Source organism: Hyaloscypha bicolor (assembly GCF_002865645.1).
Source record: "Hyaloscypha bicolor E unplaced genomic scaffold K444scaffold_53, whole genome shotgun sequence".
NCBI lineage: Eukaryota > Fungi > Ascomycota > Leotiomycetes > Helotiales > Hyaloscyphaceae > Hyaloscypha > Hyaloscypha bicolor.
In genome coordinates, this window is record NW_020194555.1 from 2700431 (window position 1) to 2723484 (window position 23054).

Here is a 23054-nt window from a genome sequence, read left to right on the forward strand (position 1 = left end):
CTGATTCTGGCTTGTCTCTGCTAAAACCTTGAATTATTTCAAACTCGGAACACGCTTTGGAAAAGATGACGAGACTTCAAGTAGTCTGGCCAAAGGATGGCCCCAAGGGGAGCAGGCCTCGTGGATTTTTTCGCGGTTTTAATGATATATTGACAGGCAAAGGTCCAGATATGTTCCTCCAGAGGGCAAAAAGTACATCCCGCATAAGACCTGAGCGCTGGGGAAATTGGTAAACCGTTTCTGCTTCTCATATCCTGGCACCATTCTAATCACTATTAGGGACTCATACCATCATCGGCCGAGCCACTTCGAGGAAGAGTTCATGGGTGCCGCCAACCCGCTCTGGAATTCATCAAGGGGCTTCAAGCGATACGATCCTCACACCAGAAAATATCGGAAATGGTTCGTGGCGGAAGATTGGTTCGGAGATGGAGTCGATGGAAGAGGGATTGGTATACGTGGGGCTGGCTACCCTAGATTTACGAGGGGTGAGGGCAGGAAGATGCTTCGAAGATACGCCCAGGGCCACAAAGTCGACCCTTCGAAAATGGGAAATGAATGGAACTCTGATGGACCTCGGGTAAGTATTTGCGTTGAAGAGTTAACTTACCGCTAATAATCCGCGCAGAGGTTCCAGCAAGAGTACGACGGGTTCTGGCAAGAGGCACATAGAATTGGCGACAACCGTCGTCAGGGCCTCCCTTTGGGTGATCCTATTAATCCGAACTTCTTTAATCATCAAGAACATCCACTTGATCTTCCCCAGTGGATTCGATGGGAACTTTTCGGGATTTGAAATGGAAATATGTTATGGGAAAGCAGAGCTCCTTGCGTCAAATGACCCATGACTGAAAGCTTCTCTGATGTTTGTTGTTTGTTATGGGAGGCAATTATGGGAGGAATTCTTGTTATTGATTGTGCATAGTACTTGTAGCACAATTAAACAGCGCGAAATCCAAACAACCAGTCGATTTCACGTCATCATCCCTTCCTTGTCGGAAAGTTCGGACGAATGTTCTATTTGGCAGAAATGATTCAGAATATGCATCTAGAAACACCATGGTTTGACGAACAGACTGCAAAATGGCGGAGACAAAACAATCACGTGAGTCTCAATCATGTGACCAGGCGTTAAGTGACCGCTACCTAGGTGCCGCTGGCACATTTGTTGTTCGGGAACCATCCATTCAATTGGTTTTATATCAAACTAATGATCCCAGGTTTGTGGCGGCAGTAACATATAGCATTACTGTCGAAACAGCTTGCAAGGGGAGTTGAGAAGGTAGGTGTGCCGAGGATGGACTGATCTAGTCACTGAGACAGTTCATCCCACTTTACAGGGTTGCGTCCTCACCCCGCAATTTTCGCCCCTTCTTCCCTGTGAAAATCCACGGCTGCAGGCGCCACGCACGATCGCGAGGTTTCCGTAGAACTTCAAGCTGCAGGTGAGCCCACGGGTTTCCAGGAAGCCCGGTAAACCTTCCTTTCAATTCATGCAGTCCTCTTCGTGAATCACATCACACCAAATCATTTAAGTACTTATCATCCGTCTGTTCCTCGACCCATATTCATAACCAGTTCATCTTTCAACTTGAATTCTACAGCAGATCGTTCACCATGGGAAGTGTCGCCACCCAGTTACCTGTTGAGGTCCCTTCAGCGGACCGCGTCGAACCAGGTTCATTCCGACTTCAAACTGCCAATCTCCCCACAGTACCAACATCCAAACCAACAGATGTCGACAGCATAGCATCAACCTGGGTCAATTCCTTCAATAAGGTGTTGACAGTTCCCGAGCTAGCCACAATTCCACAACTCTTTCTCGAAGAATCCTACTGGCGAGATCAACTCTGCCTTTCCTGGGACTTCCACACCCTAAAAGGACCCGAGAAGATTATTTCGCTATTGCAGCAATCCAAGAATGGCTGCCGTATCAAGTCCCTCACTCTTGACCAGAGTTCCAAAGATCGGTATCCCAAGGCTTCTGTGATGGATAGTGATGGCAAGGTGCACACTGTTCAAGCATTCTTAACTGTTGAGACCGACATCGGACGTGGCTCGGGTGTTGTACGACTTGTTCAAGATCATGGAGCTTGGAAAGTGTTTACGCTTTATACGTTCCTGAGGGAGTTGAAGGAGCATGAGGAGCAGGTAGGTGGGAGGAGGCCCAACGGGGTTGCACACGGAGAACATCTATCCCGGAAGAATTGGCTTGATCGCAGGAAAGCAGAGGAAAACTTCGAGAACTGCGAGGAGCCTATAGTACTTATACTTGGTATGTCTCATATTTTAAGCCTTGTCTTGAATTTACTGACATGAGGTAGGCGCTGGACAAGCCGGGCTTTCCATTGCAGCCAGGCTCAAAATGCTGGGCACCAAATCGTTGATCGTCGACCGAGAGGAGCGAATTGGAGATAATTGGCGGTCTCGGTACCATCAGCTGGTCCTGCATGATCCCGTCTGGTTTGACCACCTTCCATATCTCCCATTTCCGGAGAGTTGGCCTGTATTTACGCCGAAGGTACTTATTGCCCGTACCTCTCCCCCTCTTGAGTTCTGGTATATTGAACAGTGCTCACACTGAGATCTTCTAGGATAAACTCGGGGATTGGTTTGAATCTTACGTGAAGCTTCTGGAACTTAATGTTTGGACTCAGACGACCATCACGGGTTCATCTTGGGACGCCATAGCTGGGAAGTGGACAGTCACTCTGGACCGCCTGCATGACGGCAAGAAGGAGACCCGCGTATTTCACCCAAAGGTAAGATTACGTTCTGCCATGCTTGATCAAATTCAAGGCTAACAGATGTAGCACATAATTCAAGCCACAGGCCACAGCGGCGAACCCAACTTCCCCTCCAACCTCAAAGGCCTCTCCTCCTTCGCCGGAACCCGCCTAGTCCACTCCTCGCAATTCACAGGCGCCGTCCCCTCCAAAGACCAAAATAAACGCGCCATAGTCGTCGGCTGCTGCAACTCCGGGCACGACATCGCCCAAGATTTCTACGAGAACGGCTACTCCGTAACTCTCATCCAGCGCTCCTCGACTTTCGTCGTATCCGCGGAGACAAACCTCCATCACATGTCTGCACTGTACGGAGAAGGCGGTCCTCCTACTGAAGATGCAGATATGGTGTTCTTTAGTATTCCGAATGCGGTTGCGAAGAGGTTGAATATTGCTATGACGAGGGTTCAGAATAAGACTGATGAGAAGATTCTGCGGGGTCTGGAGAAGGCGGGGTTCAAGATCGATAAGGGCCCGGACGGAAGTGGGCTGTGGATTAAGTATCTTACTCGCGGTGGAGGATATTATCTTGATGTTGGATGCAGCCAGCTCATCGCTGATAACAAGATCAAAGTCAAGCAAGGATGCGAGATCGCTGAGGTTCTTCCTAATGGACTTCTCTTCTCTGATGGAGAGACGCTGGAAGCTGATGAGATTGTGTTTGCTACCGGGTATCTCAATATGCGAACTCAGTGTAGAAAAATCTTTGGTGATGAGGTTGCGGATAGGGTTAAGGATGTGTGGGGATTTGATGAGGAGGGTGAGATTAGGACGATGTGGCGCAAGACTGGGCACCCGGGCTTTTGGTTCATGGGTGGGAATTTGGCCTTGTGTAGGTGGTATTCTAGGTTGCTTGCTTTGCAGATCAAAGGGTTGGAGGAGGGGCTTTGTTCTTACGAAGACTTGTAGAGGCGAGGTTATATGCATGTGATTTGGGACGATATCTATACACTGAAATAAGGGAAATGCAATGACGGGTAGTCTCCAAAGCAAGACTTGCGTATTTGCTTAGATTTATATTCCAAAGTTTGTCATGAAATATAAGCACATTGGAAAATCAATGTTCCAATCAGTCTTGGATATTCAATACTTCTCATGTGACTATGTTCCCAATTATCTTGGAACACTGAGTAAATCAAAGTGAAAGAATGCTCTGCTTAGGCTTGGGATAATGCGTGACATGACCGAACAAACAATGTACCGGCCAGTCTTGAACATCATGTAATATAACACGAGCATCATTAAACTTTGTATTCGTTTGGTAGCAACAGCAACGCAAGTGGGTATCTTAATCATACATATATATAAACCAGCCCCACCCCGTCTACTCCCAACTCTGAACCAATCCTTCCAACCACTCTCGGACAAGAGCAGTAGACCACCGTCGGTTTTTGTCCTCGCAGACCATCTTCACAATCCCCTCTCTCATCTCATGCTCCCGGAAATCGTCTGGCACCTCGCCCTTCTTCCCCAAATTAGACAACACCGCACGCCGCTCTGTTTCCGTCCCGAATTTGTATAGAAGCTCGAATGCGATTATACCTAAGCTGAATACGTCCAGCTTGGCACAGGGTTCCGGATTTTTTCCAGACGGGAGTGGAGGGCAGTAGAGGGTGGTTCCGACATTGGATGAGACAAAAGGGGGCGGGACAGGACCGGGTGAGGAGGAATAAGCAGCATTGAATTCTTTCAACTCGTAAATCAGACCAAAGTCCCCAAGTTTAGGGCAGACGAAAATTGGTTTAGTCGTCTTCTTGTTATCACACTCCGCACAGTTGTCGATTCTGATATAGCCTTGAGTCGGCTTTTCCTCTGGGTCGAGGATTGCGAGGAAAATATTCTTTGGCTTGAGGTCGCGATGGATGATCTTCTTGTTGTGTAGATACTCGACTCCTTCGAGGATGGCTAGGAGGAGGCGGGCGGCTGGGAGAGCGTGGAAGCAGTGCTTGATTACCGAGTCCTTGTCGGTACTTTCTAGGTCGGGACACTATAACAGTCAATTTATACTGTTCAAAATTCCGATTGGAAGCTTGCTTACGATGAAGTCATCCAACGTTACCGGGTAGGGGGTCATCTTAATGAACAGAACGAAATCCTCGTTGATAACTAGATCATCGACGTCTACCGTCTCTGCAATCTCAACACGGGGGATTTCTTCTACTTCATCTGTTGCATCTTCTGTGCTGTCACTTTCCTCACCGGGTTTTCTGAACATAGACTGAATTGCCTTCGGTGAATCATCTTCATGCTTAACATTGTGGGGGTTGGTGGAATCCTTGTTGGATACAGAGTCGCTGAAAACAATTGATGAATCGAAGTGTTCTTCCCCGGTCGAGGTTGCTCTGCGCTCTAGTGTGAACTGCTTGTTGAGGTCCCGCTCTAGATCAAACTGTATACTCTGGATTCCAGACGAAAGAGCTGCAATAGATTGGCTTGGAACACGGGAAGCTGAGAACTCAGAATTGTTACTACAACTCCACAGATTAGCACCCTTAACCAACACTCGATCTGATTCAAAAGACTTACTTGGAGTTATCTTCGCCTTCTCTTGGCAAAGGACAAGGTGTCGACTCAATCCAACAATGGTGATAACGGGTAATGTGGTGATGATCCAAGCGCGCCAAGGTCCTGATCTCTCGGGGGACTCTGTCCAACCTCTTCTCTTTCAAGAGGTAACGCAGATGGGAGGCCGTGAGCACAATCTTCTTGATTGCGTACTCCGCGCCATCTAAACGATGTCGGGCTTTGTAGACCTTCCCAAATCCGCCTGAGCCAAGTACGGCAAGTCTATGGCATTTTGTGGTTAGTATATTTCTTAACATAGTCTCGTGAATACGCTGCAGGTGACAATAAAATTACAGGTCTACAATCTGCGCCAATCATGCTAGTATACCATAGGCAGCACTATTGCACCCAGCGTAGACAGATCCGTTGTCCAGAGGACCAGACAATCGCCTTTGAAATCCAGTTGTGCCAGATATCGGATCGCAAACAGTCATGGATAGAGTTGAATGACAGGAGTTACTTACTGTTCATAGTCACTAACATAGAGAGACCTGCCGAGCGTTGTATTCTGCATTTTTGGGAAGAAGTGAGAGAGCTTTGATAAAGGACTTCTTTGAAGTTGCTGCTCACGTGGAGCCGTAATTGCCAATGGACCAGGGTTGTATGGTACAAAATCTGAATTGAACAATGAAGAATCAAAGAGTGGGCCTGTTTGGCGGTTCTGTTGATGTGAGGAGGGTGGAAGGACGAATCGACCGGGGTTGTATGGTACAATATCCGAATAAATCGATGAAGACTCAAAGTGAGGGAGCGCTCGGTGGCGGTGTTGTTGTGCAGAAAGATTGAAGTTTCGCTTTGTGGCAATGTTTTGGAGCAGATTGTCGAATGAATCTAGGTAATTTCGAAGATCTGGGAGAGTTGGCGCAGCAAAGTCTTCAGATACCAATCCAGCCCTCACGAGCTCACTTCGCATCTCATCAAAGAGATGTCGAGCAAGGCCTAACACTTCAGGATGATCTTCCGGTACTGCATTTTCTGGACTACAGCCTGCATTGATGGTATTTGCAGCCTGTGTCCTACATCTCCCTTCAATTAAAGAGAGATAAAACAGAGTTGCATGCTGTTGTGGTTGCAAATTTGGCAACCTAGGCAGCGTAACATCCGTTCCCAATGGCCCTGCTACTGTTCGGTCATTGAAGTTCCGAGGGATGCTTCCCTCCGCAGTGGAAACACCCCCATCCTCGTGTTTTCCCTCCTCATCGTCTGAACGGTCACGTGATCTACTGTGAGAGCCCTCAAGACTTGAGTCCGCACTTAGATCTTCTGATGAAACCCAGTACTTCGGGGACATTTTGCTGAACACAACATAAAGAGAACGTTGGGGTGCTACAAAGAAGAAAGGAATGCGTGAAAGTTCAGGGATGAGGACTGAAGACAGAATGCAGAATCCGAGTTGAGTCGGGTGTGGAGAGCGGGTCCCTCTCTTATGCTCCCGACAGCTCTCGATTTAACGAAGCATATCTGCTGTTTGAAATGCTGTGACATCTGGCGTCCGTGTCAAGGGAAGGGCTGAATGAACTTGACCAGGTTGTCTTTTGGTCTTGGTGTGAGTCTTCGGCCTGGTCGAATGCAAGTCCGTCTCCGACCTTCTCGCGGCCCGCCCCAGGCAGCAATTCTGGATGCCTGCCGAGCGTTGATTTTAACTTCCTTCTGATGTCTAATCAGCAAACATTTATTCGTGATTATTTAGAACAATGGGGTTTTCATACGATTAAATCGGCTTTGCGACAATCGTCTTGTCGCTGTATCAGGTGACGTGGCGAAATCACCCTTCCAGGATCCACCAATCGATTCTACAAACCCACGTGCAACACGACTATGTGGACAACGTGACTCGCGAATGCCTGAGAACGGGTGAGGAACCTTCGAGAAGACGTCCGGTTCTGTTATGCACCAGGCTCACCTTTATGATGCAGGAGCAGTGCTTTCCATGATTCGGGCCAGGGGTCAAGATGCGAAGGAAGCTTCCGTGGGAGGATGGTACCTCCACAGCGAGTCGCCCAAGCAAAGCTGGGAGTGCGCCGGCGCCCAAAAGGCAGAAGCTGAATGATAAGAAAGATGACAGGACACCGTCTCCGAAGAGGAATATAGATAGACGAGGTGAGCTCGTTGGGTCGTCTTTCTCGTGCATAGCTGACCTAATCTAGCTCCGTCCTCATCCCCAGCTCCTCAAGCGGCAAAGGAGGAGTAAGAAATCATGCTGTGGATCCTAGAGCTAGCTGACCCGCCTTAGATTCATGGACGAAGGGACGGAGTGCGACGACAAATGGCGGATGGTGGAGGATGAGTTCCTGGCCGTCGCTAAGAAGTTCACCGTTCATCTCCACGCTGCCGAGTATAAAAGACAACAAAAGATGGTGAAAAGCCGAAACGCGGAGACTATCAACTCTATATCACGCCCCGTCACAGGAAAGATGCCAGACCACACAAAACGGAAGATGGAAGCTGCCGTTAGAGTGAAAGCTCAGAGAACTGCTCTAGAGAACGTGGTTGTCAAGAAGGTTGAAGATGATGATGATAGCGACGATGGCGATGGCCTCCCTTATTTTGGGACTACACTTCATGGATTGATGGATAGTCCACGTAAGAAAGCTGCGTCTCTAGCAAAACCTGGGACGATTGCAGCAACCACAAGAGCAGCTGCTGGGTTTAAGCAATCAGCGGCACAGTCGAAACCTGATAGAACGCACGAATCACCTCAATCCAAGGTCGCTCTCCGTACTGCTAAATCATATCAGTCAAACAAGAGTGTAGCGGAGTCATCTGAAGACGATGATGATCTTGATGCGCCAATACTGGCTCCGAAACTGGCAGCCCTTTTCCAGAAACCTGCCCCCAGCTCTGCGCCCAATGTCAAATTAACTAGCATCACCAAAACTACGAAGTCAATTCCAGCGCCAAAGCCAAGCTCATTAACTGCCATTAAGAGCAACTCATTCAGCGCAGTTGGGTCAAAACCCTCACGCACTCAACTATCGCCGGAAGTTAGATCCCGGCCGTCGAGACTAGAGCAAGCTCGACGTCACAAGGCAAAGATGGAGAAGGAGCAAAAGGACAAACATATACTAGATGTGATCCCGACCTTTCTATGAAGCGGCCTTTGCATCATCAGCTGGCATTGAACTCCAACCTCCAAATGACACCGAGGCAAGAATTATCAGACACCCACACCCCGAGCAAAAACCTCAGCACTGGTGCAATTTGCTTGTATCACCTATATACAACCATTTCAAGCCTTGTACGGGGTCTCGACGGGCGCTTCCGCCTGTGGCGCAATTCTAGCCAAGTGCCTCCTCTGGCCGCTCTTCCAGTCGACAAGGGCTGAGTGCAAGGTCACTCGGTTATCCCACACGACCACCGTCTTCGCAGCCCATTTCACGCGAGCATGGAAATCTGCTCCAAAAGCAATGTGATCATAGAGAAATTTCAGCAAAGCATCACTCTCCTCTTGCTTATACCCGACGATTTTTCGAGTAACTCCAAGTATGTTAGCTCGTCTGGTCAGCCAAGATGTATGGCACTCACACTGTGGGTTGACATATAAAGCCTTTTCACCTGTCACTGGATGAGTTCGAACGATTGGATGTTCGCTCACCACTGGCTCTCTGCGAACCGCACCGCCCTTTCCTCTAGAAGCGTCGACTTGTTCAATCCCGGAATGAGTAGCCTTGAGACCGTGAAGTCTCTCTTTGAATCCTTCGCTTAGACGATTGTATGCCTCAACTTGATTTGCAAAGAGGGTATCTCCTCCAGTTTCTGGAACATCGAGTATGTAGAGAAACGTCGTTCCCGGGGGTTGCAGTTCGTAACTTACGTCACTGTGCCAGGCAACGGAGCTTGTTCTTGTCTGGAAAAACGCTTCCGCTGTCTTGTCGCCTGCCCCTCTGTGCACGAGATGAACTTCAGGGTACCCTTCTGGAGCACCGCTTGTTGGATGAATATGAAGACGGCCAAAATAACGACCATAGTCAAGAGCTTCATTGATGGGCAAATCAGCGAAGTCCTGGCTCCGGAAAGCCACTACCTTGCGTTCCGCCACAAAGCGGGCAAGTTGGTCTTTGCCTGCTGGACTCAGCGTGCTTAGTTGTACACCAGTGACTTCGGTTCCGATAGTTGGGGTGAGGTCGTTCGTGGTAACGCCCTTTGCGAGGAGCTCAGGAAAGTTTTTATCTGCGTCAAGGCCTGGGTCATGGTGCTCAAAAAGCTGAAGTGGAGGATATTTCTCATTTCCCCACGTTGGGAGATAATTCCGATACTGATGTCTTGCTTAGCACTCGCCGCCAATATCAACAGACCCGCATACCTTGGCAGCTTGGAAGCCATCTTTTCCTTGCTCCTCAGCCTCTTTCTCATACCCAATGGGTGCGAGTTCTTTGTATGGGCCAGTGTTGCTAGTCAACTTGACCTGAGAGTGTTCGACAGGGCGACTTGGGACCGTAACGGTTTCGGTAGCGGAGGGGGCCATCTTGTTTAACTCCAACGAGTTGTCTTGGGCTTCTGTTAAACTTCCGGTGGCTTACATGGAGTCTTTATAGGAATCTCCGTGCCAGGGTCGTATTGCGTTTGCTGCATGTCGGGCACTCATCATCCAAATGACCCCTCACCTTCATCCCTGACCAAATCGGAAAACGGCTCTCTTGCATGGGATCTTCAGATCATCATTGGCGGGCAGCGCTTTACTTTGTAAATAGTCGCTCCTGTCAGCCGTAAATCTTACTTCTTCTTCAATCAGTTTACTTATTGATTTGACCAAATTGAGGGGTTTCCATATTATTGGTCGATTGTTCCACTAAAGAATGGTGCAATCGACGTTGAAGATCGCGAATACAGAGAAGTGGGATAAATGCCAAGCTGGCGGTAGAATCACCTTTGAGGCTCGATTGCACGTTGCTCGCTTGTAAGAAACTCAGCTATTAATAAATGTAATAAACAGAAATCCTCTCGTGGTTTAACAGTCACGTGAGGGATCGAGAAAAATTATCTCGTGACTTGTCGTTTTACAAGGTTCACTTCGATTACCACTAGAGCAAGATCCGCGAGCGTCCTATACTTCCTTCAATACTCAAGATGGTAAGACCATACAATGTGAATTCTTGAAATCTTGGTCTCGTGACGTTGGCGGGTGGCGTTGCTGAGAAATGAGATAACCGAAGCGTAATCGCGGGGTTGTTGAAATATTATTTTGAACAATTTCTTATCAATCAACACCTCCAAAAACCAACCCGTCGACACCTTCACTATGTCTGCTATGGATCTTGATGCGCCTGTCTCTATTGCGCCTCAGCATAGAGAACAGACAAGTGCCACGTAAGTAGAATTTACGGCCTTCGATGACAAGTGCTAATGATCATCCAGAATTCTTTGCTGCAACTGCGGTGCTGCTATCGATGGCACAACCTCAGCGGGGGCACTCTGCTACGACTGTGTGAAGCTTACGATCGATGTATCACAGGGGATCCAGCGTGAGGCAACTCTACATTTCTGCCGAGATTGCGAGAGATGGCTATTACCGCCTTCAAGTTGGATTGTCGCCGCACCTGAATCGAGAGAATTACTCGCCCTTTGCCTGAAGAAATTGCGAGGTCTACACAAAGTTCGGATTATCGATGCAAGTTTTATTTGGACGGAACCTCATTCTCGACGAGTAAAGGTGAAGCTCACCATCCAAGACTCCGTGTCTGAGGGCGTTGTGCTGCAACAAGCATTCGAAATCGAATACGTGGTGGCGTACCAACAATGTCCCGACTGCGCGAAATCATATACTGCGAATACATGGCGGGCATGCGTACAGGTTCGACAAAAAGTTCCCCATAAAAGGACTTTCCTTTACCTCGAACAACTTATCCTCAAGCATGGAGCGCACAAGGACACAATCAACATCAAGGAGGTCAAGGATGGGCTGGACTTTTACTACTCTGCACGAAATCAAGCTGAGAAATTCGTCGACTTCCTCAATTCCGTCGCACCTGTCCGAACCAAGAAATCGCAAGAACTTATCTCGATGGATATCCACACATCTACGAAATCCTACAAATTCTCATACTCCGTTGAGTTGGTACCGATATGCAAGGATGATTTGGTGGCGATACCCATAAAGCTGGCGAAGCAGATTGGTAATATTTCTCCTCTGGGATTATGTTACCGCGTTGGCACATCTCTCAATATTCTCGACCCACATACTCTCCAAACGGCTGATATCAGCACGCCAATATACTGGCGAGCGCCATTTACAGCCCTCGCGGACGTGCAAGAACTGGTTGAGTTTATTGTTATGGATATTGAGCCTATAGGCGCACAAAAAGGCAAGTGGCTGCTTGCAGAAGCAACCGTTGCGCGAGCTTCAGATCTTGGATCGAACGACAAGACGTACTATACCAGAACACATCTCGGAAATGTTCTTCACCCGGGAGACTCAGTGATGGGTTACATGTTGACCGGTACAAACTTCAACAGCCCCCAATTCGACGCCTTAGAGCAATCTAACTCATACGCCTCACAAATACCTGACGTGATGCTGGTCAAGAAATTCTACGCGAGAAAGAAGAAGTCCAAGAACCGGAATTGGCGCCTCAGGCGCATGGCGAAAGATGAGGGCGACTTGTTACCAAAGAAATCAGATCAAGAGAAGATGGATAGGGATTATGAGATGTTTTTGCGGGACGTGGAGGAAGATACTGAGCTGCGGCAGACTATGGCGTTGTATAAGGCGCAGCAGCAGGCGAAGAAAGATGCTGAGGCTATGAGTGTGGTTGAGACGGAAGATGGAGACGATGAGACGCCGCAGATCAATATGGATGAGTTGCTAGATGAGTTCGATGAACTTAATGTTAAGGATGAGCATTAGTTTTGCGACATCTTGACACTCTCATTCGTTTGCTGGCGTGTGGCACTAAAGGTGTCGGGTTTTTTCTGGCGGCGGACATCATAGATTGCTGGTAAAGCATAGAGGCAAAATTCATGATGGCAAGCGCTCGAATTCCTTTCCTTGACTCGAGTTTTGACAAATCATTGCCGGAGTTCGTCTGTGCAGCGGGAAATGAACAAAGAATCGAATTCGTCGTAACCAGATCAAAGTAAGATCTTACACATTCGCTATACCTTGATCTATTATCACTCACGACTTTACAATCAAAGTTCGAAGTTTCTTCTGAAAGTTCACGCCATGCTCCGCAGCCCCAAGCGTGTCTGTACCCGCCACACCGTCGCCCCAAACCCCATCAACCACCCACCACCAAGCCTCCATGCACTCCCCTCCACCTCGGCCTTCTTGATCGACACCCCAAACCCAGCTCATCTCCATCCTCCACAGACCGACAAATACAGCTACACGGAGGCAACACTTCGCGTCGCAAATTCCGGCGCTGGCTCATGATGAATATCAAGAGTTGTGGATTTTGTTGCATTTGACGACAGTTGGGGCGCCGTTTGAAAGGTGTGAGGGGATGAAGGTGCAAGTAAAGGTGGTGAGGGAGGGGTTGGTGTGTGCGTTAGAGAGGTGGAGGATATTGGTGGAGGGTGAAGTGGAGGAGAGTCAGGGGAGTCAAGGAGGGTGGGAAGAAGTGTTGGGGGTTGGACAGTAGGAGATGTGAGAGATCCTTGTGGGTTGTTGTGATTGGAATGAAGGATGAGTCGAGATGTATTCGATATGCAGATTGTTCTGCTATCGGTGCGAACAAATGGTTAGATCTATTGAGTCTGGCTCGTCGTGCTGCGACGGGGCACACATTGCCTGGCTATATTCTCAACTTTCTGACGCTTGAAAATGTCAACTCAAACTTTCCATCCCTCAAAGTTACTCAAATCACTCGAACTTTTATCAAAAGTTAGAACTCAGATCAATCCAAATCGAATCAACCTCAAACTCCAACATGAACTCTCTTCGCGAGAGCCGACGCCGCCGAAACATGTTTGCAATGTGTTTAACAACCTCCCTCGCCGACCAAGTTACAAATGCGGTGGGCACCATGACGTCAGCCAGCAGAAGCTCTCACAATGAGTTCGCAGAGGGTATCGTATCATCGGTATCAGCTGCCAAACATTCACGTCTACGGAATAAGGTTCAAGAACGAATCGAAGCTGATCCTCCAACTGAGAATGTCATCCGAAGTGTTATTCAAAGTCTTCCACCGCAAACCATTGAGGGGATGTTAGTGGGCGCAGCCGGCGGAGTCATGGCTCTCCCGAATGAATTCAAAGAATTATACGCGGATCTTGCCAACAAATATCCATCTCCTTCACCTCTCGTGGGTACCCCCAGACCCATGAGACTTCAACCACCAAGACAAGATGTTGTCTGCACGATTCTCCCGGTCGGCATGTCTAAGAAGAGAAACGTTTGTCTAGAGTCAATAGAAATCCCATCTCTGCATCTCTTGCTCGCCAACCTCAAACATGCCACTTCCTCTGAGCACCAAGGCCCAACCAGTATCACAAAGACCATCACCATCCATGTGCCCACACCCGCCTTCTCCAATTCCAGAGAAACAAGTACACCAGAGAATGAATGCGAACATTGTCGTGACGCAGAGTGGAAATTCAGAAACGAGCAATGTATTGCTGGCCAGCACTCTCAAAAGTTCTATGGGGCCCAATACAACAGATTTGATTCAATGGAAAACTATTACTAACAATGAGACTCAGCAAATAGGTTATCCGGAAATCCAGCGCGTCCGGACTCAGTTCAGGCTCGGCAACGATTGGCGTTTTGCACTATCGATAACAATCGATGCCACAATCGTAAGGTATCGATTGTATCGATAGTGCAATCGATTGTTTAGCGAGCTAATCCCTACATACGTATGATTTTACCCCTTTTCTAATGCCAGAAGATCCAGGAGTTTAGTAGAGTACTATACTATATATAATAAAGGTAAGGCTCTCTCTTATTTACTTATTTAAAGAAAGTATCTAGAACTCTGCTCCTTTTCTAGTACTTAAGGTACTCCTGCATCTTGTCTGGCTTCAAGCTGCCCCCTATTCTAGGTAGCTTACCGTACGATAAGCCCCTGAAAAGACTCCCTCTGGCCTATCGCTCATTAGTACTATTGAGATGATATTAATAGCTATTCCTGTATCCGGTAAGACATAGTCTATACTAGTAAGGGGGTCTATTACGATTTACCCTACCAAAAATCGGCCGCACTCACATATTACTGCCCCTCCTTCCTTTTCTCTCAGTATTTACTCTCTCTTTAATTCTTCTCTCTCTCTATATATATAAAAGTATAAAAGTAAAAGGGGGAATTAGGGGATATTAAATTTAAGTAGTTAAAAGCCTTGGTTCTCATTATTAAAGGCAGGGAAAGGCCCCTTAATATAGTACAAATCCACTAGTCTCCCACTAGCCCTCCCATACGCTGGCTGCCTTGGGCCCATAAGCTTGGCAACTTTTAATGGGGGAGGGGTTAAGAGGGCGAGTATATAAAAGTAAAAAGCAATAAGTGGAGAGAGAAAGTGAGAAGTGAGCTTCGAGGCTTGTGGTCGCGAGGAAAAGGGAGCCCTATAATTATAGGCTGCTTATCGCTAAATTTTAGGGCTACGATCGCTAAATTATAGGCTATAGGTACTAAAAATTTAGTGCTTAGCTTTCGTGGGGTGCGGGGTAATAATCGTTTAGTAATCGATTACCAATCGATTACAATCGATAGCTAATCAATAGTGCACACAATCGATTACTAATCGATTGCTCAGCAATCGTTGCCGAGCCTGACTCAGTTTAATGCACTCATTCTCTATAGGAAATTGGAATGAGTGTTGTGTGCGTATCATCAAGCGACTTCGCGGATGATATCGGGGCGAATTCAGTTCCCAAGGAAAAGTGAGAATTCAATGGCACTAATACTGTCAGAGATTACAGGAGAAGCGAGAAGGATCGTCTCCCAAATGAAAGACTCGCTGGAAGATGTGGAGAGCCTTCAAGAGGTCGTCCAACACAGACGAGTTAAACTTGTGCCTATCATCTGCCATACTCTTCTTCCAATCAGCATGTGGAGAAATTTCCTTCGATGTAAGTGCTCAAGAAAACGGGGAGGAGAATTGAAATCCGCACTCTATCATCTGCTCGACAAAGCATCTAATTTACCCTGCATACATTTATTTCAATTTTGTCATTTCTGTCTTTTCACAATGGTGTCGATTCAAATTATCTCGGACTTCTGTTTTGGGGGGGGAGGTTGTAAGCCAGTCCACATGGGGCGTATATTCAACAAATCACCAGAGTGTTCTGTCTTTGGGCGCCAAAGGTCAGTGTGTTCACCTTTTTGAATCAACGGCCATGACTTCCACCGATCTCAACATCTTCTTAGTCTATTAAACAAATATTCTATAGGCTCGGGATGGAACAATGAACGAGGAACGCAAGGCTCGAATCATGGCGATTTATAATGAACTTTCCTTCCGGACGCTCCAGGCTAGCACGTCGTTCAGTTAACGAATCTCAGCCAATCGTTCTCAGACCAGAACAATCCCAGTAAAGCACTATACCAAATTAGGGCCAACGTGATTATGTATGTCCTTTCTTCGTTTTCATGCTAATATTTGACTTGAAGAGCCAAGCAATGGCCCATTCCAAGGAGCCTTCCTGCATAAATCAATCCCTGAGGCTTGATGCGGGCCTGACGTCCTCCGTTTCCTCGTCTTTGCGACTTCATATCATTCAAAACAAATAAATTTCCCAGTCTCCGTTCTCCTTGATCCTGCTTCTACCGCAAGGGTATCGACCGTTTCCTTGTTATTCTTCTCTGAAAGCAGAAGATTTTCAAAATTCAATCTCTCCAATTGCTAGACATGGCAACAGAAATGCCCCCAATGCCCCTCATTCTTGGAATCGGAGTCCTCTCAGAAGATCTTAGTAATCAAAAAGAGATGGTTGCAGTGGCTCGGCTGAACAATATCAAGTGTCTAGATACCGCACGCCACTATGTACGTATTCCACTTATTTCCATGTGACCACTTCTCATGAATAGGGATAGAACGGAGGAAGATCCGAGAAGTTCATTGGCGACAATGGTCTTTCATCTGAATTTCAGATCATTACTAAAGCACCTATGGGTGTTCTTATACCAGGTGGCTCGACCAAAGAAGGAATCTTGAAGCACTGGGAGGAAAGTGCGACGGCCTTGAAGACTGATCGAGTGTGTTCTTTCCATCAAACCTTTTCAATCGACTGACAGCTCTGCAGGTATCAATCTACTTACTTCATGTTCCCGACATCAACACTCCTATCTCCGAAACCATGGAGGGAATCCAATCCCTCTACCTCGCCGGGAAATTTGAACAAGTTCATCTACACTCACCCCTCGTCATTCAACCACTAACATCCTCAGTTCGGACTCTCCAATTTCACCGCCTCACAAGTCGAAGCCTATTACGCCTACGCCAAATCGCACAACTATATCCTCCCAACCATTTATCAAAGTGTGTACAGTGCTGTACACCGCGGTAGCGAAACCACCTTGTTCCCCACTCTCCGCCGCCTCGGAATATTGATCCAGGGCTACTCCGTACTCGCGAGCGGCTTCCTTGTCAGAACGCCTGAGGCTATCAAAGCAGGAACAGGGAATTTCAACCCGGATACTGTACTTGGCAAGATTCTACATGAGATGTATGGAAAACCTAGTTATCTTAAAGCTTTAGAAGAGTTTGGAAAGTTGGCTGAGGAAGCGGGAATTTCGAAGGCGGGATTGGCGTGTCGTTGGGTGGTGTGGAATAGCTTTTTGGAGACGGAGAAGGGGGATATGGTTGTTCTGGGAGCAAGTAGCGGGAGGCAGTTGAGTGAAACTGTGAGGGAGATTCAAAAGGGTCCGCTTGAGGGGTGGGTTATGGAGAGGTTGGATGCATTGTGGAGGAGCATTGAAGCTGATGCTCCGGGAAATAATTTCGAGACTTACACGAAGTTAACCAAGGCTGGATTGCTTTGATTATGCTGTTGTCTAGAGCCTTCCTGCACTTGCTACTTTTCAAATTAGAATGAGGCATTTACGATGTTGGCACCCATGTTCGTTATATTTCATGATTATGCTTTCCATTCCTTGGTACTCTCGCCCGAGCCATGTTCACGTGTTTCTGTCCTTCATGGTTGCAGATGAAAGTGAAGTCGTTCCACAATCTCGGGTGAGTGAATATGGCCATATGGCGAAGGGATTGTAGTTATTGCGGTTGCGTTTGTGGAGACTTGAGAGGCTATTGACTTGGGGATATAAAAATCCTCCGCTCTGCCTCCTCTTTAATATCAACCTCAACCAGCCTCAACTGAAAACTCCAACCGCCACCTACTCAGCAACACTGATCATTGCACCACCACCCACGCGTACAACCGATCAGCCCTAAACATAGAAAGAGCAAGCATGACGGACGAAGTTCAAGAACAAGCGTTCAAGGATCTCATGGCAGAGTTGGAAGCAAAGAGGTGGACTCCGCTTATGAACTCGGATGATGTAAGTTCACTCTCTTTCAATGAAAATGCCCTTGAGGGGGAAGGATTTCCTTCCTCCTACGAGAACAGTCTTTCACTTTTCACCCATCGTTTTACAATTTTTCTTACTGCCCATCGGTTCCATTTTTGCCCATCTTTCCACAATTTCACTTTCTGCTCATGTCTTCTCTTTCCGCGGATCTTCAAAGATTGCCTTATAGCTCACAAACGTCTAGATCCAAGAAGCCAACGATCTCGTCTCAAAGGCGGCCCAGAGTCAGACGACAACTATGACCATAGCAAGCACGCTCTTCACTGCCCCTAAAGGAAATGCAAAAAAACAACAGCATAAACTGCCTTTCCTTCGGACGAAGGTCGATTTGCACTCCGCCCGCTACAACAACCTCACAACCAGCGACATCCGCTGCCTCATCCCGAGCTACATCCCTTCTCACGACAAGGTCTACCTCAAGAGGAAACGCTTCATCGAGGCACGCTTCGGAGCTCACATGACGTACTCGTTGCTGTGGTTGTTCCGAGCTGTCAAGAAGATCATCAAAGGCACAGACGCTTGCATGGATAGCTGTGGCTGGGACACTGAGGGTTTCTTCGCGGACTTGGCTGTGGAGCAACGGAAGACGATACTCGGTGCTATCTTCGACCAGTATCCTTTGTGGCTCCTCACCCAGTTTCGCAAGCGCGAGGCAGCCTCGGTCGATTTTAAGCAACTCTGGAGCTCGGTCGATAGCGATGGCTCCGATCGGGTGGCGCTTCGCGGCTTCTACCGCCTGATGTTCGTCGAGATGGGAGAGGCTACGTACGAGATGAGGGTTGTCAGGGGGATGAACGAGAAGAGCGATGAAGTGAGGAGGGCAAAGGCATGGAAGGAGTTTGCTGGTTGCGAGGCTGTTCAAGCTTTGAATCTTGGTGGTGCTGAGAGCTTGCCGATAGTTTGAGCTGGAGCAAGGGCAGGAAGAAGGAAACGAGATATACAGCACAGACTGGAGAGCGGCATTGCATCGCATCAGAAGTGAGAATGCCTTGAAATGCGCGGAAGACGTAGTTGGAGAGAAGGAGGAGAAAGCGAGCTGCACCGCATTTGGAACAATATTGGAGGAGACCAGGGAGCTATTGGCAACAAAAGGCTGTGGTGGATGTAAGCTGGGCTATTGGAAGGTCTCAACACTTACGTGCAGTACTATAGCGTCGAAAAGAAATGCAAATGCAAATGCAATTGAGCTACCAGCGCGAACTGAATGTGCTGCTCATGCGAAGAACTCTCCCGAATGCTTTTCATGCAACCCCCTATGCAAAGTCCCAACCGGCAGCAAATGCATACACAAAATTCATCAAACCATCGACCGAACGCACAGGGTATCACCGAAATCCCCCTCTCTAATCCATTCCTCTATCCTTTCCTCTATTTAGGATTTCTCTCCCTCTCCCGTGGGTGTAGTTGTCCCTTTTGAATAAGACATGCTGTAAGGTGCCTGTTATGCTATCAGTGAGCCGTTTTCTCTAGCCAGCTTTCGTGAACACGAAGCAGTAAGTGTGAAATGTATATAAAGTAAATGAGATCATACCAGCGCCTGCTTGGCGACGCAAATTCTCCAAGCAAGGTTCTTGACATTTCCATCAGCGAGCACGACTCCAGACGCGAGCTCGATACCGAACATCTGGTGGACAGCAAAGACGACTCGTTTTGCGTACTTGCCGTCTCGCTCGACCAGGCTGCCGAAGCTCTCGTTGACGGTGTTGGGTGCGATCTCTGGGTCTCGGTCGAAGCAGTTTCTGACAACTGGGAGAAGGGCATTTTCCACGGCGGTGCGGACGAGGCCGTTCGCGTCAACCCCACCATCTTCTTCATCGAAGCGGGCGATGCGGATTTCGAAGGCGCGAGAAACTGCCATCACATTGTGCTTGCCGTCATGGTGGTAGCGGAATTCGAAAGATCCAAGAGTCCAGAACAGCTTGTCACCCTCGAAAACCATCTCTCCCTGCATGTAGTCATGTATTGAGCCATCTTCACGCTTTGCTCCTGAGACGAGTTGATCTGATACGAGGACGTTTTTGTCCCCCGATGTATGCTCATGTTCGTTTACAACGGTAGGAATCCATCGGCCTGCGGAAGAAACACGAGTGACATCTCGATCAGCATTCTCAGCTACTTTGTAGAGCCCAATCCAGTCGCTTTTGCTGTGATTGACAGGAGCTGTCCACTTGACCTTGATTGGAGCACCGTATTCAAATATCAACGGGTTGTAATTGTCTGTCCGTGGTTTGGGGAATCTTGCTGTGAGGCCTTCTTTTCCAGTGTCATGGATACTGTCAGATTGGGCTGATGAAGCCGTGCCTTCAATCTCGATAGAGTAGTCTCTGGGGTTGAAGCCTGCCAAATCAGGGGCCAGCCGAGTCACGGTTATGCGGGCCGGATATTGACTGAACAATGCTGAGGTATCTCTGACAATAGTAGAAACGCCAGCTGCAAGCTTTGGCCGAGCAGCATCCAGAAACTCATCGACAAAATGACGTGTCTCGCCAAGAACCTTGTCAACGCTGCCTTGGAATTTCTTGAAAGGAGGTGGCAACGATCTGCGAATACTTTTGGTAAGTCCAGCTTCAGGCCTGAGGTTCCTTCCGTAAAGCTTTTGCATGTGAGGTTTTTCCACGAACTGGATGAAAGCCAATGACGAGATGTGACTGATCAGGGCAAGGAAGAAGATTGCCGGGCTCCAAGTGATGAGCACAGCTCCCCAAATTCCTGCCAGGCCGATGATGCGTTCAGGATTGTTGAGGTACCGATAAATTCCGCTGTAGGTCAATTTCGGTGCATGATCAAAGAAGAAGTCGCCGAAGAACCATCCAAATTCGCCAAGAGAATCGTAAATACTGACTGCTGTCCATACCTGGAGCGCAACAAGCCCAGCACCCATTACGTGCTTTAGCAGAACGAGACCGTAGCCCCAGTCTGCGGGGAATGAATACATCTTCCATGTAGCAGCGATAAAACTTGCGTAGCACATCGCCATGCTCAGATGATACATTCCCTTCCACTGTCTCCAAGCTTCTTCAGTACTTTCACCATATTTGACGAAGTGGCGAGTCCACATTTTCTTGTTTGACTGCTGGTCAAGAATGATGCCCAGGCCAACACTGTACCAAAGACGCCAGATAAGAGCATTAATAACAAAGATAGCTTGGTAAGTTGGGGTGGAAGGGGTGACAGTAGTAATGATCACCATCAACGCCTGTAGAAGCAGAACCGAGATATCGGTGATGCGGAATAAGTCGATATTTCGAAATCCCATCAAGTCGTGTACTGCGCTGGGCTTGGTCGATATCGTGGGGTTCAAAATGGCAAGGTCAAGGTGCTCATGGTACTCGATTCCCTCTCTATGCGCCGCAGAGGCGTTGGCAAGGTCGATGTCGCTTTGGCTTGGATATTGTTCTCGTTTCCTGGGAGGAGGGGGGTTATACGTCTTCTCGATGTGGGGATTTTCCACATAGACGAGAAATGCGAATTGGGCAGCATGTGCGATGATGGAGATGAAGAGGACGTTGTAGCTCGCTGCCATCATTGAGATGCCGTAGTACCCAGCATATCCCACAGAATACATCGGATGCGGGGCCATCTCGAAGACACCATCGAATGTCAACTCTTGGTCGATCAGGTAGAAGAAGTCGCCCCAATACCAAGCATAGTCTTTGACGACGCGGTGGGCATCTAATTTGACCCACAAGTTGAACCCAACCAGAAGAATGCCGGTCGCCCAACGAGCAATAGACATGACGAGACCTTCCCCGGAGGGACGACCTCCGCACGCAATGGCAAAAAGACAATAAGACGTAAAGTCACACATCAGGATCAAGTCTACTACTCTTCTGAAAACTAGCCATGTGTTGTACTCGATCGGTGCTTCCTCGAACTTGTAGTCTTCTGGTATCTTGGTCTCCAACTCACGTTTTAGGAGCTTGTATAACCACGGACGAGGGTTCTTTCCTGTCTTTGGGTCTTCGAACAGACTCCATTTCTTGGCCCAAGTTACGAGGCGCCGATGATTGGATTGTATTTGCAGAAGATACCCAATGCCAATGTTGTAGCATCCTCTCCAGAACAGAAATATGATCGCGAATACAGGTCGTTTGAAGGAGGCAGGTAAAAGGCAGAGGGTGAGTATATGTAGGCAGAGAATAGCGATCACAATAACGTCGGAGAGGTTCTTTGGTTGTCGAGGGTCAAGCAGCTGTGAGACCATATCGTGAGTCTGCGGTACCGTGAAGACTGTTCCATGTCAGCATGGCTGGACTACATTCGGCGTCCAATATCACTATCGACCCCGCCGGCGTCCAAACTCACTAGTCCCACTGGGCGTTCGGCCAAAGGTCTTCATCTCCTTCTCTACGTCATCGCCATCCTGCGGGGTCTCCAGGCCGCTGCCACTTGAAGAGTCCTCCTCACGTATTGTCTGGGTAGCATTTCGTTCTCGAAGGCCCTCAGACCCTCCGACTGGGGTTTGCACGCTCATGTTGCCCGAAAGCGGCGGCGTTCAGTCCGCTGAGGAATGTCGTTGAACTTGGGCAGCCCGCACAAGAATCGCGTTGTGCTAGGCGAGTGTTGAGGAATTTGGAGGTATTGCGTATTGAGGGGATTCGATGGGTTAAGAGGAGGAGCTGGCCCATGTGTCGCTCCTTTGTTCCATGGTGTTGTATTCGCTGGCCGTCAACGAGAGCTAAAGAAATATCTCGTGGGGCAGACACCGGGACCGGGGTACAAGGGACCTCTCATTGGCCAATCAGAAGACTAACGTGCTGACCCAAACCCAAGATTCTGGCGCGTGCGTGGGATTTTGGTCAAAACAGCAAGTCGCACAATTCGTCATCATTGATATATCAATCTTGTATCCCTTCAAAGCGGCTTTGAGTAACGGTGAGGCACGATTGGCCAGTGAAGTGTGGAATAGTAATCTTTGTCGACTTCACCTTTGGGCCTGACAGGATCAGCAGGTACCACGCACACGATGCACTGCCTGATTGGAATGGAATTGCAAGGATCGGCTGAAGTGCATCACATCCACATACAATGGAAGGAAAATGGGGCTTTTGGGGCTGGCCTTGCAGATGTCGAGATGTTAAGCCGACCTTCGGCGAGACATGCACACCGCCTTCCACAAACGGCTCTTCTTCACGTGCGCTGCTGGTGTTGAGGGACAACATCTCTACTCTGAGGCTTCGATGGTCTATACAGTAGCTTTACAAGACGACAAAACTCATTCCTGAGATCGAAGCATTCG

The 23054-nt window shown here is 48.2% G+C and overlaps 10 protein-coding genes across 10 annotated transcripts; 7 read left to right on the plus strand and 3 right to left on the minus strand.

The window, feature by feature from the left end:
- Nucleotides 1-65: 65 nt before the first annotated feature.
- On the plus strand, nucleotides 66-977 carry K444DRAFT_661841 (uncharacterized protein; the record flags this gene model as incomplete). Its single annotated transcript, XM_024886634.1, has 3 exons — nucleotides 66-229; nucleotides 280-580; nucleotides 629-977. 3 exons carry the CDS (start codon nucleotides 66-68, stop codon nucleotides 794-796), a joined length of 633 nt encoding a protein of 210 aa, XP_024739671.1. The 3' UTR covers nucleotides 797-977.
- Nucleotides 978-1548: 571 nt separating this feature from the next.
- K444DRAFT_558007 (FAD/NAD(P)-binding domain-containing protein) lies at nucleotides 1549-3831 on the plus strand. The gene is made up of 4 exons (XM_024876806.1): nucleotides 1549-2275; nucleotides 2325-2521; nucleotides 2595-2762; nucleotides 2814-3831. Exons 1-4 carry the CDS (start codon nucleotides 1618-1620, stop codon nucleotides 3693-3695), a joined length of 1905 nt encoding a protein of 634 aa, XP_024739672.1. The 5' UTR covers nucleotides 1549-1617; the 3' UTR covers nucleotides 3696-3831.
- A 186-nt stretch (nucleotides 3832-4017) lies between these two features.
- On the minus strand, nucleotides 4018-6908 carry K444DRAFT_558009 (kinase-like protein). The gene is made up of 4 exons (XM_024876807.1): nucleotides 5816-6908; nucleotides 5313-5573; nucleotides 4825-5254; nucleotides 4018-4773 (listed from the first exon to the last, which is right to left on the minus strand). Exons 1-4 carry the CDS (start codon nucleotides 6640-6642, stop codon nucleotides 4111-4113), a joined length of 2181 nt encoding a protein of 726 aa, XP_024739673.1. The 5' UTR covers nucleotides 6643-6908; the 3' UTR covers nucleotides 4018-4110.
- A 395-nt stretch (nucleotides 6909-7303) lies between these two features.
- Nucleotides 7304-8443, plus strand: K444DRAFT_627650 (uncharacterized protein; the record flags this gene model as incomplete). The annotated part of the gene is made up of 3 exons (XM_024882830.1): nucleotides 7304-7451; nucleotides 7499-7538; nucleotides 7585-8443. The coding sequence occupies 3 exons, from the start codon at nucleotides 7304-7306 to the stop codon at nucleotides 8441-8443; spliced, it is 1047 nt and encodes a 348-aa protein (XP_024739674.1).
- A 137-nt stretch (nucleotides 8444-8580) lies between these two features.
- K444DRAFT_524711 (putative alpha-ketoglutarate-dependent sulfonate dioxygenase) lies at nucleotides 8581-9816 on the minus strand (the record flags this gene model as incomplete). Its single annotated transcript, XM_024874375.1, has 3 exons — nucleotides 8581-8828; nucleotides 8877-9606; nucleotides 9655-9816. The coding sequence occupies 3 exons, from the start codon at nucleotides 9814-9816 to the stop codon at nucleotides 8581-8583; spliced, it is 1140 nt and encodes a 379-aa protein (XP_024739675.1).
- A 774-nt stretch (nucleotides 9817-10590) lies between these two features.
- K444DRAFT_524237 (NMD3-domain-containing protein) lies at nucleotides 10591-12195 on the plus strand (the record flags this gene model as incomplete). Its single annotated transcript, XM_024874343.1, has 2 exons — nucleotides 10591-10658; nucleotides 10707-12195. The coding sequence occupies 2 exons, from the start codon at nucleotides 10591-10593 to the stop codon at nucleotides 12193-12195; spliced, it is 1557 nt and encodes a 518-aa protein (XP_024739676.1).
- A 1024-nt stretch (nucleotides 12196-13219) lies between these two features.
- On the plus strand, nucleotides 13220-13978 carry K444DRAFT_627653 (uncharacterized protein; the record flags this gene model as incomplete). The annotated part of the gene is made up of 1 exon (XM_024882831.1): nucleotides 13220-13978. The coding sequence occupies one exon, from the start codon at nucleotides 13220-13222 to the stop codon at nucleotides 13976-13978; it is 759 nt and encodes a 252-aa protein (XP_024739677.1).
- Nucleotides 13979-16214: 2236 nt separating this feature from the next.
- Nucleotides 16215-17339, plus strand: K444DRAFT_586107 (Aldo/keto reductase; the record flags this gene model as incomplete). The annotated part of the gene is made up of 4 exons (XM_024877960.1): nucleotides 16215-16271; nucleotides 16322-16483; nucleotides 16531-16629; nucleotides 16676-17339. 4 exons carry the CDS (start codon nucleotides 16215-16217, stop codon nucleotides 17267-17269), a joined length of 912 nt encoding a protein of 303 aa, XP_024739678.1. The 3' UTR covers nucleotides 17270-17339.
- A 356-nt stretch (nucleotides 17340-17695) lies between these two features.
- Nucleotides 17696-18719, plus strand: K444DRAFT_627655 (uncharacterized protein; the record flags this gene model as incomplete). Its single annotated transcript, XM_024882832.1, has 2 exons — nucleotides 17696-17785; nucleotides 18000-18719. 2 exons carry the CDS (start codon nucleotides 17696-17698, stop codon nucleotides 18717-18719), a joined length of 810 nt encoding a protein of 269 aa, XP_024739679.1.
- A 141-nt stretch (nucleotides 18720-18860) lies between these two features.
- K444DRAFT_558016 (phosphatidylethanolamine N-methyltransferase) lies at nucleotides 18861-22722 on the minus strand. Its single transcript, XM_024876808.1, has 3 exons — nucleotides 22121-22722; nucleotides 19347-22045; nucleotides 18861-19253 (listed from the first exon to the last, which is right to left on the minus strand). Exons 1-3 carry the CDS (start codon nucleotides 22287-22289, stop codon nucleotides 19188-19190), a joined length of 2934 nt encoding a protein of 977 aa, XP_024739680.1. The 5' UTR covers nucleotides 22290-22722; the 3' UTR covers nucleotides 18861-19187.
- Between the last annotated feature and the right edge of the window lie 332 nt (nucleotides 22723-23054).